The 12,454-nt window shown below is 38.9% G+C and overlaps 1 protein-coding gene across 6 annotated transcripts in view; it reads right to left on the bottom strand.

The window, feature by feature from the left end:
• The window catches only part of DOCK10 (dedicator of cytokinesis 10), a 251,705-nt gene that overhangs the window by 95,660 nt on the left and 143,591 nt on the right, over positions 1 to 12,454 (bottom strand). For all 6 annotated transcript variants that reach the window (XM_069466706.1, XM_069466724.1, XM_069466686.1 and 3 more), the window contains exons 5-8: positions 9,833 to 9,905; positions 9,437 to 9,559; positions 9,048 to 9,182; positions 326 to 509 (exon numbers count right to left, since the gene is read on the bottom strand). In XM_069466706.1, coding sequence (XP_069322807.1) covers positions 326 to 509; positions 9,048 to 9,182; positions 9,437 to 9,559; positions 9,833 to 9,905 — 515 coding nt within the window. The remainder of the gene's footprint in view (positions 1 to 325; positions 510 to 9,047; positions 9,183 to 9,436; positions 9,560 to 9,832; positions 9,906 to 12,454) is intronic.

Below are 12,454 nucleotides of genomic sequence, written 5' to 3'. Positions count from 1 at the left end.
ATGAAAGGCCCAAAACCCACAAAATGCCCCCTCTAAGAGAACATCCCATCAGACATGTGCATATTTTGGATAGTGCTGACAAATGATTCCCAGCATCGTTTGCTAGGTCACAGCCTCAAATCCTTGCCCGTTGATGCAAAATCACACTTCTGTGTGGTGATCATCCTATTCAGTAAAGATTCAGGAGTGATTTCTTAGAGCAAATAGCTCTGGGATGGATGAGCTAGAACAGACAGCTCCCACAACTCCTAGAAGCTTTAATGAACCAAAAGAACAGGTCACACTTGACAAAAGAAGGGAGACGATTTCATGTGCTCTCTCTCACCCAGCCCCAGATCGGTGAGCTCTGCGCTCCTCCGCCCCTGCAGGGACCCCTCGGGACTGATTTGCAGGATGCGGTTGAGGGTGTGGATCCACTCATCCATGTCTGACTCTGTTTCAGCTGCCAGCACAAAATAGGTCAGGTCATTCATTTTCAATTCAAAAGCATATTTTCTTAGTCTGTTGTTCTGTGGAATAAAAAGAAAAAAAGAAAAAGGAATACCAAAAAATAAGTCTTCGAGAGTGAGAGACATTTTATATGGGGTTGGGTTTCCAAAGTGTTCTCATATAGGTAGCTAATGTAAAGAAAACCTTCTAAAACACGACAAAATTTTAGATGAACATGAATCATTTTGTTTGATTTTTTTCAAAGCTTTTTGTAATAAGAAAAATCTTATTTAGGTTTTTGTTGATTGGATGGTCACGTTAGCTTAAAAATTTCATCTGCAGGCACATGCGTGAGTATATTCTGAATTTCTTTAAATAGTTGCTTCCAGTTTCTGCCTTTGTTTTTTCAACTTATGTTCTGTCTGTGATTCGCTCTAGTTGGGTTTCTGACCCCACCACATCCCAGAGGCAGCTCTTGCCAAGGTCACTGACAAGCTCTATGCTATCGTACTCTCCAAGGGATATTTCTTTCTTTGTATCTTCCTTGACTTTTCAGTGAAATTAACATGGTGGCCACCACCTCCTTCTTGAAACCATCTTTCTCTGGTTTCCAGGACCATGCTCTATTCTGGTTTTCTTTCCAGTTCATCGGCGAGCATCTTTCTATCTCCAGCACTGGCTCTTCCTTCTCCTTGTGACTCCTAATGGTAATCCTGCCTCCACCTTACACTCCGTTCCCTCCTTTCTTTCTCATCCAGTCCAATGGCTTCAACTGACATCCACGTGCAGTGATGTCTCAATTCCTTTCCTGGCTCTGGCTTCCCCACCAACTTCCACACTCTTCTCTAACTTGACATCTTTCATTTGCATTTTGGGACCAACTCAAAAGGCCTTATTCTAGTTCCTGAATATGTTCCTCTCACTTCCTTATTGCTGCCACAGGGCCTGAGACAGGGCGTCCGACTGCTGTCCCCTCATGCATGCTCCTGCCAGCAGAGGGAACATGACACTTGCCCCTTGTGTACATACATGAGTTGTATTCACTCTTCAAACTCAACTGAAAACCTCAATTCCCCAGTCTAGGACCTCAGGAGCACTTACTATAATTTGGATTTATATGCTTATTCATTTTTGCCTGTTTGTTTTGACAAATATGTCTCCCTCAAGGCTATCTCCATGAGGACTGGGTCAGTTTTGCAAAACATTGTATCCTGTAACAGTGCTGACACATGGAAAGGTTCAATAATACTGGGTTCAAAACAGACATATTTTATAAATGGAATAGAATAGGTTCCTATTCTTGGAGAACTGACATTCTAGTAGGGAAGAGGAATGAATGATTGAAGGAATGAACACACAATTGAAAAACAGATTCTCCATTGTGCAGAGAATTAAAATGGGCTGATGTGATGAGAAGGTACTTTAGATTGGGTGGTCAAAAACAGGCCTTTCACAAAAGGAGATGTCTAATTTAAAGTACAGAAAAAGGAGTGGGCTATTTATAGTTCAGGGAAGGACCTTTAAAGCAGGGAAATACAAAGGCAAATTGTTACAATTTTATGTATTCCTGCCATGAGATTAGTATGTAAATTCAAAGTGGAAACTTTCTCCCAATGATACAAACTAGCATTATGGAACCAGGGTGATTGTTGTAAGAATGACTGAAGATGCTCCATCTTTGATTCATTCCCAGGCAATTCTGATGCAGGTGTTCAACTTTTACCCACATGTTCTAAAGCCTGTAGTGTATTCATAATTGTAACAGAACAAAACCTAACACATAGGACAGCTCTATTAAATGAATAGATATAGGAGAAGCACCATAAGTGAGAGCAATAGTTGTGGGATTGTATCAAAGCATAAAATTCTTTTTGAGAACAGGATTGTTATTTCCTAGTAGCAAGAAAAAATAATTTTTAATATCCCTCTGGCAATGTCCTCTTGCCTTGGAATGCCTTCACAGACTATCCCAAGATAGCTGTTGCTTTCAACTTTCACAACAGCAAGTTACTGCTGCAAACACAACACTTATTAAACACTTGCTCTGTAGTTTACAGCCATTATGAGACAAATCACATTATTCCATTTAACATATGATGGAATCGAGGCTTTGGGAGATTAATTAAAATGTGCTTGGGATTATATCCATAGCAAGTGACGGAGAAGGGGAGATAATCCCTGTACGCTTCAGCAGTTGTGCTCCTCATCCCTCCGCCGAGCTGAGAGCCAGGCACATAGATGATGACTGGCTAATGCTGGTCTTCCTCGCCATTGCCCTGCCACCATCGCACATCAAGGAGGTCACTGTGGCCTGCAAGTCACGGTCTCTCTAAGTGGGCAAGAATACACAGTGGGGCAACGCGTAGCCTCAAGATACGGTAAAATTTAGGAACTGAAGGAGGAAGAAGAATTGACTATAAAGCTAATTACGGTTCTCACATGGAAATTCACAGCTCAAATGTCATTTTCTAGACTCTTCCAAGGACAAGCTCTTTGCTCCTTTCCATACTTTTGTATTACTATCAACTATTATTTATCTCTTTGTCTTGCCATGACTCACTCACAGGTTTGGCTTTTTATTAGTCCTTCCGTCTCATAAAGGCAGAAGCTAAATCTTTATCCTCAGTACTTAGTGCAGTGATGTCATTCATTCACGAAAGAGTTTTTTCTTGTGTTCATACTTTGTGTTGAGCAAAAGCGTAATCAGTCCTTGCCCTTGCAGAATGGGGAAGACAGGGATTAGGCAATAAATCTTATAAATGTGAAATCAGAAAAAAAAGGTGCTTAAATTCTGTGTAAATGTTTTCAAGAAGAGGTACTAGGTTCTATGAGAGCATAGAATAGAACGATTCAGGCAAGTCAAAGGTCAGAGTTGCATGTTGAGATCATTTTGACTGCAGTGTAAACAGTGTGTGTGTGTGTGTGTGTGTGGGCAGCCAGAGAGGCCGTGGTGGATTGTACCTTGCTTTCAAATGAAGATGCCAAAAATTGTTAAAATTTGCATCTGTACTTCAAATGAGTTTTGAATGTGGCTGCCAGCTTCAACAATATTATCAAAAATATTTTTAAGACTTTTTAGCAAAGTATTACAAGCTATTGTTTCACAAAAAGGGATTTTATAAGTAAAATAAATATTCTATTTGCAACTTCTCAAAATCTAAATTATCTTTTTCTATTTTAAGAGAAAAGAATTACTTGCAGCATAGACAGGCTTATGTAGGGAAAGATTAAGATGCCTGAGTGGTTTTCTATCTCACTCTCTGTAATCTTGAGGATAATGGCATATGGGACAGCAAAAAAGAGAGGACAAAAATAGAAAATCAATGAGACATTTTAATAATTTTGAAGTGCAATTGTTAAGTCATTAAAATGGTAATCAAGAAGCAATCATCTTCTTTTCACTCCCCCAATTTTCCTCTATTTCCCTTAAATCAGTGTCTTTTGTAGCCAATGCAGCCACTTTGTTCAGTCGAGCTTACTGCAGTCCATCTCCATGACTTCACAGATAATAGGAACCTGCGAATATGTCCTACCACCATGGGATGCATTTAATGAATTGTGACAAACTGTTTTTTGCCTGCACAATGTTCCTCTGAAGAAGTTCCAAATTATAGATACTCCAAGAAAACCAGAAAAGCCAGTGGAGGGCTGAGTAACGAAGAGGGAAGTTACCCACACAAAATATCCGTTCCATACCTATTATTTTCCTTGCATCTTTTACAGAATTTTGCAGGAACAAAAGAAGAGTTTTCAAAGAAAACAAATACCATCAAATCCAGGTTACTGGTATTGGTAGCTACTATCCATGCAATCCAGTTTGCTGTCTGTAGGTTTATTTGTTCATTCATGCAACAAAAATTTCCTGGGTATCTCCCACGTACCAGTCATATAGCATTGAAAAAAATTCAAGTAAAATGCTTTCTCTCATTGAACCGACACTCCAGTTTAATGGAATATCTATCAGGAAACAGATAAGCATAAAGACAATAGTCTATATAATATATGTGTAATATAATACCGTATTATGCAGTGATAAGTGTAATTTCATTTTTGCATATGTTATCAGGACTTACTGTTTGAGGTGTGTCATGCATGTTTTATTGCCATGTACCATAACTATTTTGTTTTTTTCTGGTATCCTTCTCACAGGCTAGAAGCTCTTTGAAGACAGAAGCCATGTCTGTTTTCATATTTGGCCTTTCCACAATGCTTTGTACATCACAAGTTTTCCGATACATACAGTATTTGCTTAAGTGAATCCTGCATCTAACACTCACTGCTAAAAGCTGCACATGAGCATATCTTTGTAGTGTTTCTTCTGCCCACATGGCTCATGTAGCATCAGTGTATGTGTATGTGTGAGTATGTCCATTTTATATATGATAAAGACAGCATTTCCTTGGGCATCTTTCTGTAATATTGGATATGCCTCTGCCTCAAATCTAATTTTGCCATTTATTACCTCTGTGGCTTGGGAAAGCCACTCCATTTCTCTGAATTTTATTTGAATAAATGGGGACAATAATCATGCATATTCCATCAACTGCTGTCAAATAATATATTAGATGAAGGAAATTACAAGGATCATTTTGGTTGTTATTACCCTGGGAAGTGAGATCTTTAGAACCAGAGTTTGCTAATGGGAGGCTTAGAGGTCACATTTGGGTTCTGGATTTGTTTTCCTTGGGAGGTACTCCCCTCCTCTTTGTCCCTAACCTGACCGGCTTTCTGTGGGCATACACACGCCAGGTCTACACAGTCCAAGATGCCTTGATTTCTCATACCTGGCCTCACTTCATTCATGCAGAGGGATGCTTGACCTGTGGAAGGTATCTGAGCTTCTAGCTTTTGGTCACTTATATCAAGCCATTGTCTTGGAACCCATATCCACATGGTTCCAAGACCCAGCACCTAGGATGACCCAGCACCTAGTGTCTGGCACTCTGCCTACCCCCATTTAAGCCTTTGTAAAGTGACATCAGCCATTATCACCATTGAAATAGAGACCCAAGATGGATGGGTTCTCTGCCACAGTGGCAGAACCTGGAATGGATGGATGGATGGATGTGAGAATGAAGGAATGAACTCTGAAGGAGTAAAATAGGGTAACACAGACCTAAATAGCCCTCAGTCCCAGGAAAAAGCTAAAGCACCCAAAACTGGAAGTTCTGCTCCAGATTGGGAGTCTAGGCCTCTAAAACATACCTAATACTGTTTGATGATGTTCTAAACAAGTGGAAAACTATGGCTAAGCCTTTTATTTTTGCCAGGATGCAAGAAATTGTCAATCATAAACATCACCTAAAGTGTCTGAGAAAGCTGGGTAATAGTTTTTCTCTACTTGAGGTCACCCTTGTAATACATGTGTAAGAATTCCAAGAATTATTCTAAGGAAAACACAGTGATATCGATTGGGTCTGAATGAGGTAAACTAAAATGGCATATTCACTAAAGACTGTTACGAACTTTAACTGCCCATGAATGCTGGACACAAGGTAGCACTTTCTGAAACAAAGACTTTGTTCCTCTTTTTGCCTTACTCAATGCACATTGGTAATGGTTCCTAACAAAATTGGTCTGACTCATCCCAGTTATTCATTTGCTCTGTGTACGTGATTCATCTTCAGGCACATTTTGTCCCTGAGTGCTTCCTAGAACAATGGTGAAACTTGCATTATCTCCCTCAAAAATCCTCTTTCCAGATGGAAAATCTTACAAATCAGAAAGAGCTGCAAGCAAATATTTAAGATCTGGGACTCATACACAAAGTGACAAGTGACCCAGATGTCTTTCTTCCCAAAGTAATCTCAAGAAGCTGGTCCCTGCCTCTACAAAGGATGTAGAACATACTGGATAAAGTTTCTTGATAAAGAGGAATATAAATGTAGGGACAGACCTGAAACCTTGAAAGATATATATGCAAAATCTACCTTGGGGAATCCTATAGACAGGCCCAGGTTTTTTGTACAGACTTGCAGAGTTCATCACTGTTTGGTGCTCCCAGAACACTCCATGGGCTCTGCCATTCACACCTCCTCTGTAGCTCTTGTGACACTGTGTCATAGTGAGCCCATAGCTAGTTCCTCTCTTATTTTGACTTCAACAAGGAATTGAATCCCCCATGCCTAGGCACAGTTTCTAGCATGTCATAGGCACTAAATAAGTTTGTGGAATGAATTAATGAATAAAGAAAGAAATAGATAAATTAGTACATTGAGGTAGAAATTTTAGGAAAGTGAATCAAGATTTTCTTGGAAGGCTTTCCCACAATGGAATGTCTGTATTCCTGAAGTTGTGAGTTTTGTAATTAATGGAAGAACTAGGGAAGGAAGGTTGACCACACTGTCTCTCAGTGCTTTTCATACGTTAGCATATTTAGTAGAGTTTTACTGATGAGGAAACAGATAGAAAGGTTGAGTAGCTTACTCAAAGTCTTCAGACAGTAAATGGCAAAACCAGGATTTGAGTGTTGACCTGCATGCATCTCAACTTTGTGTTTGCCCCATAAGACTCTTTCTAAATTCTAGGGCAATGTTTAAGCAGGGACTGAAACACAGTCCAAGTAACAGATTATGGGAGAAAAGGTTCCTATAGTGGACAGTCAGATTATAGCACTAAAATGTGTATCCAACACTGAGTTCTATGATTCTTTGAAGAAGAAAGATACTGCACATTAGACTGTATCTCTGCAAACTTGATACATAACAAAGAACTACAATGATACTTCTTTAAAAAAAATAATAACTCCTTTGCCAGAGAAAGCTTTGAAGTACAAATGGAAAAGAAAATATTTAAATTTTTCAGCTCACTATCTATAAAATGTAGTTATTGATCTTCATTGCTGCACTTTTACTTCATATTTCTAAGGCCAAAGAGGCTCCTTTGTGACCAACAGTAGAAAACTATCTCCACCCCCCATTAAGGTCATCATTGGTCTTTCCATATGGAAAGTTGGCATCTGTGTGAAAATGCAATTATCTTTCGCTGCTCGTGGAGTGCTCAGCAATACTTGATTAATTCTTTCCTTTTAAAGTTCAGCCTTATGACTTCCTGGAAGAATTCCAGATTTTAATAGATGAACTGTCTAGAAATAGGCCAGGGCTAACTAACTGAAGAGAACTCTATTGGCACCCACACATCCAAGCACCCCCAGATGTAATCTCAGCTAGTAACAAGACACAAGAGTGTTGGGGGTTAGTGGCAACAGAAAGTATTGCTCTAATGGCCCGTGACCAGAAACACAGTCCTCAAAAGGTGGTGAAATTTGAGGGGAGATTGTTAAAACACTTGACTGCTTCAATTTTTACTTAAGCGGGAATAAGGAGTGTTATTTCATTAGAATAGAAAGAATGAATATTTTGAAAGCAAGATGCCTAGCTGAGGTCTATGGAATTATTCTGCTTCTCTTTGTCACAGTGACCTGTGGCAAGTTTAATACTAAAGACAATAATGTGAAGTCCGAGAGAGCTTGTAGAGTATTACCTGTTAAAAGCGCTATATCTGTTTCTGAAATTAAACTCTTGGGAATCAATGTAATCCCTGTCTTTAAAGAAAACCTCCTCTTAGAAGAAAGATGATGTGTATGTGTTAGGTAGTTAGCGAGGGATTCTGGGTCTCCTATGGACAAAAGTGGGTGCTGCTGTGATTCACCCCCCAAAATGGGCTTTCAGAGAGGCTCATGGGAGATCTGCATGCACAGTAAGACTTAGGTCATACATCTCCCAAATGTCCCAAGTGGTTCCACAGTGACATTTGACTTACGGGGAGGTCCCAATCCAGGCACTATAAAACAAGACACAGACCATAACCAGGCCCTTTTTTGTGCCTTTCCTCTTGCTTTCCCTTTGCTGTGACAATGGGTCCAGTCGTCACCTGTAGTGTATGGATTATGCTCTGCAAACCTATATCGGGCTCTTGCCCCATAATCCTATCTTTCTCTCCTCAATAAACCTCATTTTTGTGCTTGCCTTACTTCGGTGTGTCTGGTCATTCTTTGGCCATAAGCGCACTAAGAACCGACAGTTCATACTAAAAGCTGACATATGCACACTATAAATGTACTCTGCTATTATTACCTAATTATAAAGATAACATTTATGAAATGCATACTTTGATACTATGTGGTTTACATATTACTTTACTGAATTTCTTCAGTTCAGGGGATCTCCACACTGAAGTTCCACTGGTGCTCATCTTCCTCTTCTCTTTGAATATATCAGACTTGCCCCTGCCTCAGGACCTTTGCACTTGTTGCCTCTGCTCATTCTTTAGTCTGTAGATAAAATGATCTTTCCTCAAAATGATCTTCGCACTTATTGAGTATTAACATTCATTTCTAACCTCACCACTTGTCTCACTCCCTTCTGTTACTCTGTTCATTTTATCACAAAATTTACCAACTGATTCCATTCTGTTTACTTATTCCTTTGTGTATTACTTGTCTTTCTTTATCTATTGAAATAAGTTTTGTGGAAGCAGAGATCTAGGCTGCCTTGTTCTTCACCGAATCCTTACAGCCTAGAACAATTCCTGGCTCATGTCAGATATTCCATAAATATTTGTCGAATACACTTTCCAAACAAAAAAAAATCCCAAGGGGGAAAAGGATTTCTACTCACCTGTACCACACCTGTACAGGAATCCAAAAAGATGCAGCCTTTGGGTTCTTTGGATATCTTTTCATCTTTGTAAAAATTCATAATGTAGGAGTTATCCGGCAACTGAGTCAGCTGGAAGTAGCGCTTTTTGAATGACTAAATAAAGGAAAGACAGAAGGAGGTAGTTCAAATGGCAGTGTGGGATTACTCGTGGAAATTAGAATTGTTCTCAGTGCTTCAGGAGTGCAACATTACTCGGGCAGGGTTCTAGAGAAGAGCATCCTACTTCTTCATAAGTAAAATATCACATGAAACATAAACTCAATAGAAATGGTTCTCCTCTGTGCTGTGACCAAAGGAGGGGATGTCAAGAAAGGTGACAGAGACAAAGATGAGTCTTGTCTCCTTACCCGAACAGTGACGGTATTGTTCACAGTGCTGTTAAAATTCCCCTTGTAGAGCCAGCCAGACTTGAAAACTCCAGTTCCTCCTGCTCCCCCACCGCCCTTGGAGGATGAGTGGGATGTCGTATCCTGGACAAAAGGCATCGTTAGCATCACAGCCCTCTCTTGTGGGTCCCACAGCCTAGACGCTGCATTTAAACAGACTCCTTTTCCTCTCTTTGACTCATCTTAAATAACCATGTTCCATTTCAAAACAAACGTGATTCATTCTGACTAAAAGCCCTAACACGAACAGCTACTACAACTTTATGGAAAACTGATCAGAGCGTGAAACACTCTAGGGAAAGACAGGAACTAATTATGCTCATGTTTTAAACATTTCACTTTCAACAATTTACTTACTTCATCCTTATCAGCATCTTCATGGTCAACCTCAAAGGAATGTGAAGGAAGTTTCTCTGGTTTGTATTCTGCTCTAATATTAAAAAAAAAAAAAAGATTCTGATTCATCATTTGAGACATGACTTTCATGTTCAGCTACTCCCTGGACAACGACTAACGTGCTGGCATTCTTACAAATTTTTGTAAAATAATGCAATCTTGTGAGGATCCTATTTCCTTTTGGAAGTATTAAATTTCCTCTACACCATTATATCTTATGTCCAGTAAATAAATCTCTATTTTAAACCGTGAAGTTACTATTTGTATAAATTTACACATATCTTTTTGCATTAGAGGAAGCAAGCAGAACAATTTGAAAGGCTTCGTAGTTTATAGTATCCTTCCCCCCCATTTTGAAGTAGAATATTAAGTAGTGATATTTTTCGTGATCTTTTCTGTGTCATCTATACGTGGCGTGCTCAAGGGTACACGACGGTCATTTAAAGAGCTGCAGCCCTAAGGACCATGACCCGAGAACAGCCTGGGCTGTGACCCCTAGGCTGTGCTGTTCCCTAACTGTGGCTTCTCAAAGGGTGCCCCGAAGGGACTGAGCAGCAATTAGGCTCACTTTATGCATTTCCCTGGTGGCATGGAAATGCCTATTTAAGTCACAGTGTCACTGACCAGCCAAGAGGAGACAGAGTGTACACTTGGTTTTATAAATGGAAAAATAAGTCATCAATTAGCTTTCCTTGGCTTGATTCTCTCTCATAACTAACGATTGAATGGAAACCAGACAATACCATCCAAAGCTCAGGCATTCCTTGATATCTGGCTATTTGACCTCTTTTACCACGTAGAAATTTCATGGAATATTTTCCTCTTTTTAAGTTAAATTTTATTATGTATATCTGAGTTTTACAACATGATCTTATGGGATATAGATAGATAGATAGTAAAGTGGTTAGTATAGTGAAGCAAATTAACATATTTTCCATTTCACCGTTACTTTTTTTGGTGAGAACATTAACCTCACTTTCCATTAAACTATGGAAAGCCTGAGATCAGAACCACGTTCTCCATTCTTGATCAGAGATTTTATTTTATCATGGTAAAATATAAATAACATTAAGATTTACCATTTTAACCATTACTAAGTGTACAAGTCGGTGGTGTGCAGTACATTCACATGGGTATGCAGCCGTCACCACTACCCAGCTCTAGACTTTTTCCATCACGCCATACTGAAACTCTATATCCATTAGACTACAATTCCCCATTTTTCTTCCTTCCAGCCCCTGGTAGCCATTGTTCTACTTTCTGTATTTATGGATTTGAATATTCTAAGTACCTCATATAAGTGGAATCATAATATTTATCCTTTTGCGTCTGGTTTACAAGTGTATTTCACCTAGCATAATGTCTTCAAGGTTTATACGTGTTATAGCATGTATCAGTACTTCATTCCTTTTTAAGGCTGAATAATATTCCATTGCAACCTGGTAAGAGTTTGTGCCCCCAAGATAGTTTCCACGAAGGCATCCTTGAATCTACAGAATTAGGACTCTCTTCCTATAGACGCTGTGTATGAGTGTCTTGTGATGCTTACCTGATTCTGTTATTTGTGCACTTGTCTTAGCCCTCCATCATATTATATATTTCTTGAAGCCAGGGCTGCTAATGAATTCTCATATATATCTCACCCAGATGTAGATGTTCAATATGTATTTGCTGATTGAATCAATGATAGGTGAGGTGAACAAGGATATCACAGAAGTGAAATAATATGAAATGGTATAATTTAAAACTCTATTTTTGGAAGCCATCTTGGTGATTATATATTTTTAGCTATAGAACACATTTTTGATGATTAAAGTCTTAAGAGCAATCTCTAACATATTAAACAGGTTTTCAAAAAGTATTGTACTATTTTGACTTTATTTTATTTTTTAAAGATGGGGTCTTGCTCTGTTGCCTAGACTGGAGTGCAGTGGCATAATCATAGCTCACTGTAACCTCAAACTCCTGGGTTCTAGTGATCCTCCTGCCTCAGCCTCCCAAGTAGCTGGGACTATAGCATGCCCCACCATGCCTAGCTTCTCTTCAACTTTGCTTTATAAATTCAAATTAATGAAAGTTACTTGCTACCCAAATTGATAGCTAAGAACAATAAGGCTATTTTGATGAATCCAGTAATTGAGACTGAGCACTAAGGATGATATATGGAGTCTTGTATTGGTCCTAGTACCAATTTACTTTTATATTTTGTTTTGGATGCACAGTCTTGATGAAATCCCAAGATCCATAGATAAATAGTGCAAATGGGAGCAGTTTGATTTAACAGCCACAGGCTTGAAAGAAGAGTGTTAGGAAATGTGTATTTCAAGGTTTTTCCAGCATAAGGTCTGGCACATAATAGGTGCTCAATAAATATTTGTGCGCGCGCGCACACACACACACACACACACACATATATATATATATAAAATTTACATCTGTGAGCATGTACTATCTAAAATTTCAAAAATACATTAATACATAATATGACCTTCCTTAGCCATGACTTATTTATAAGTCCAAAAATGTTCAAAATATATATACAGAAGTTTTGTACTGAAGTCTAAATATGTATTAAGTGCCATG

Source organism: Eulemur rufifrons, chromosome 1 (genome assembly GCF_041146395.1).
Source record: "Eulemur rufifrons isolate Redbay chromosome 1, OSU_ERuf_1, whole genome shotgun sequence".
Lineage (NCBI taxonomy): Eukaryota > Metazoa > Chordata > Mammalia > Primates > Lemuridae > Eulemur > Eulemur rufifrons.
Note: the sequence above shows the minus strand (reverse complement) of the source record. Positions and strands in the feature narration are given on the sequence as shown.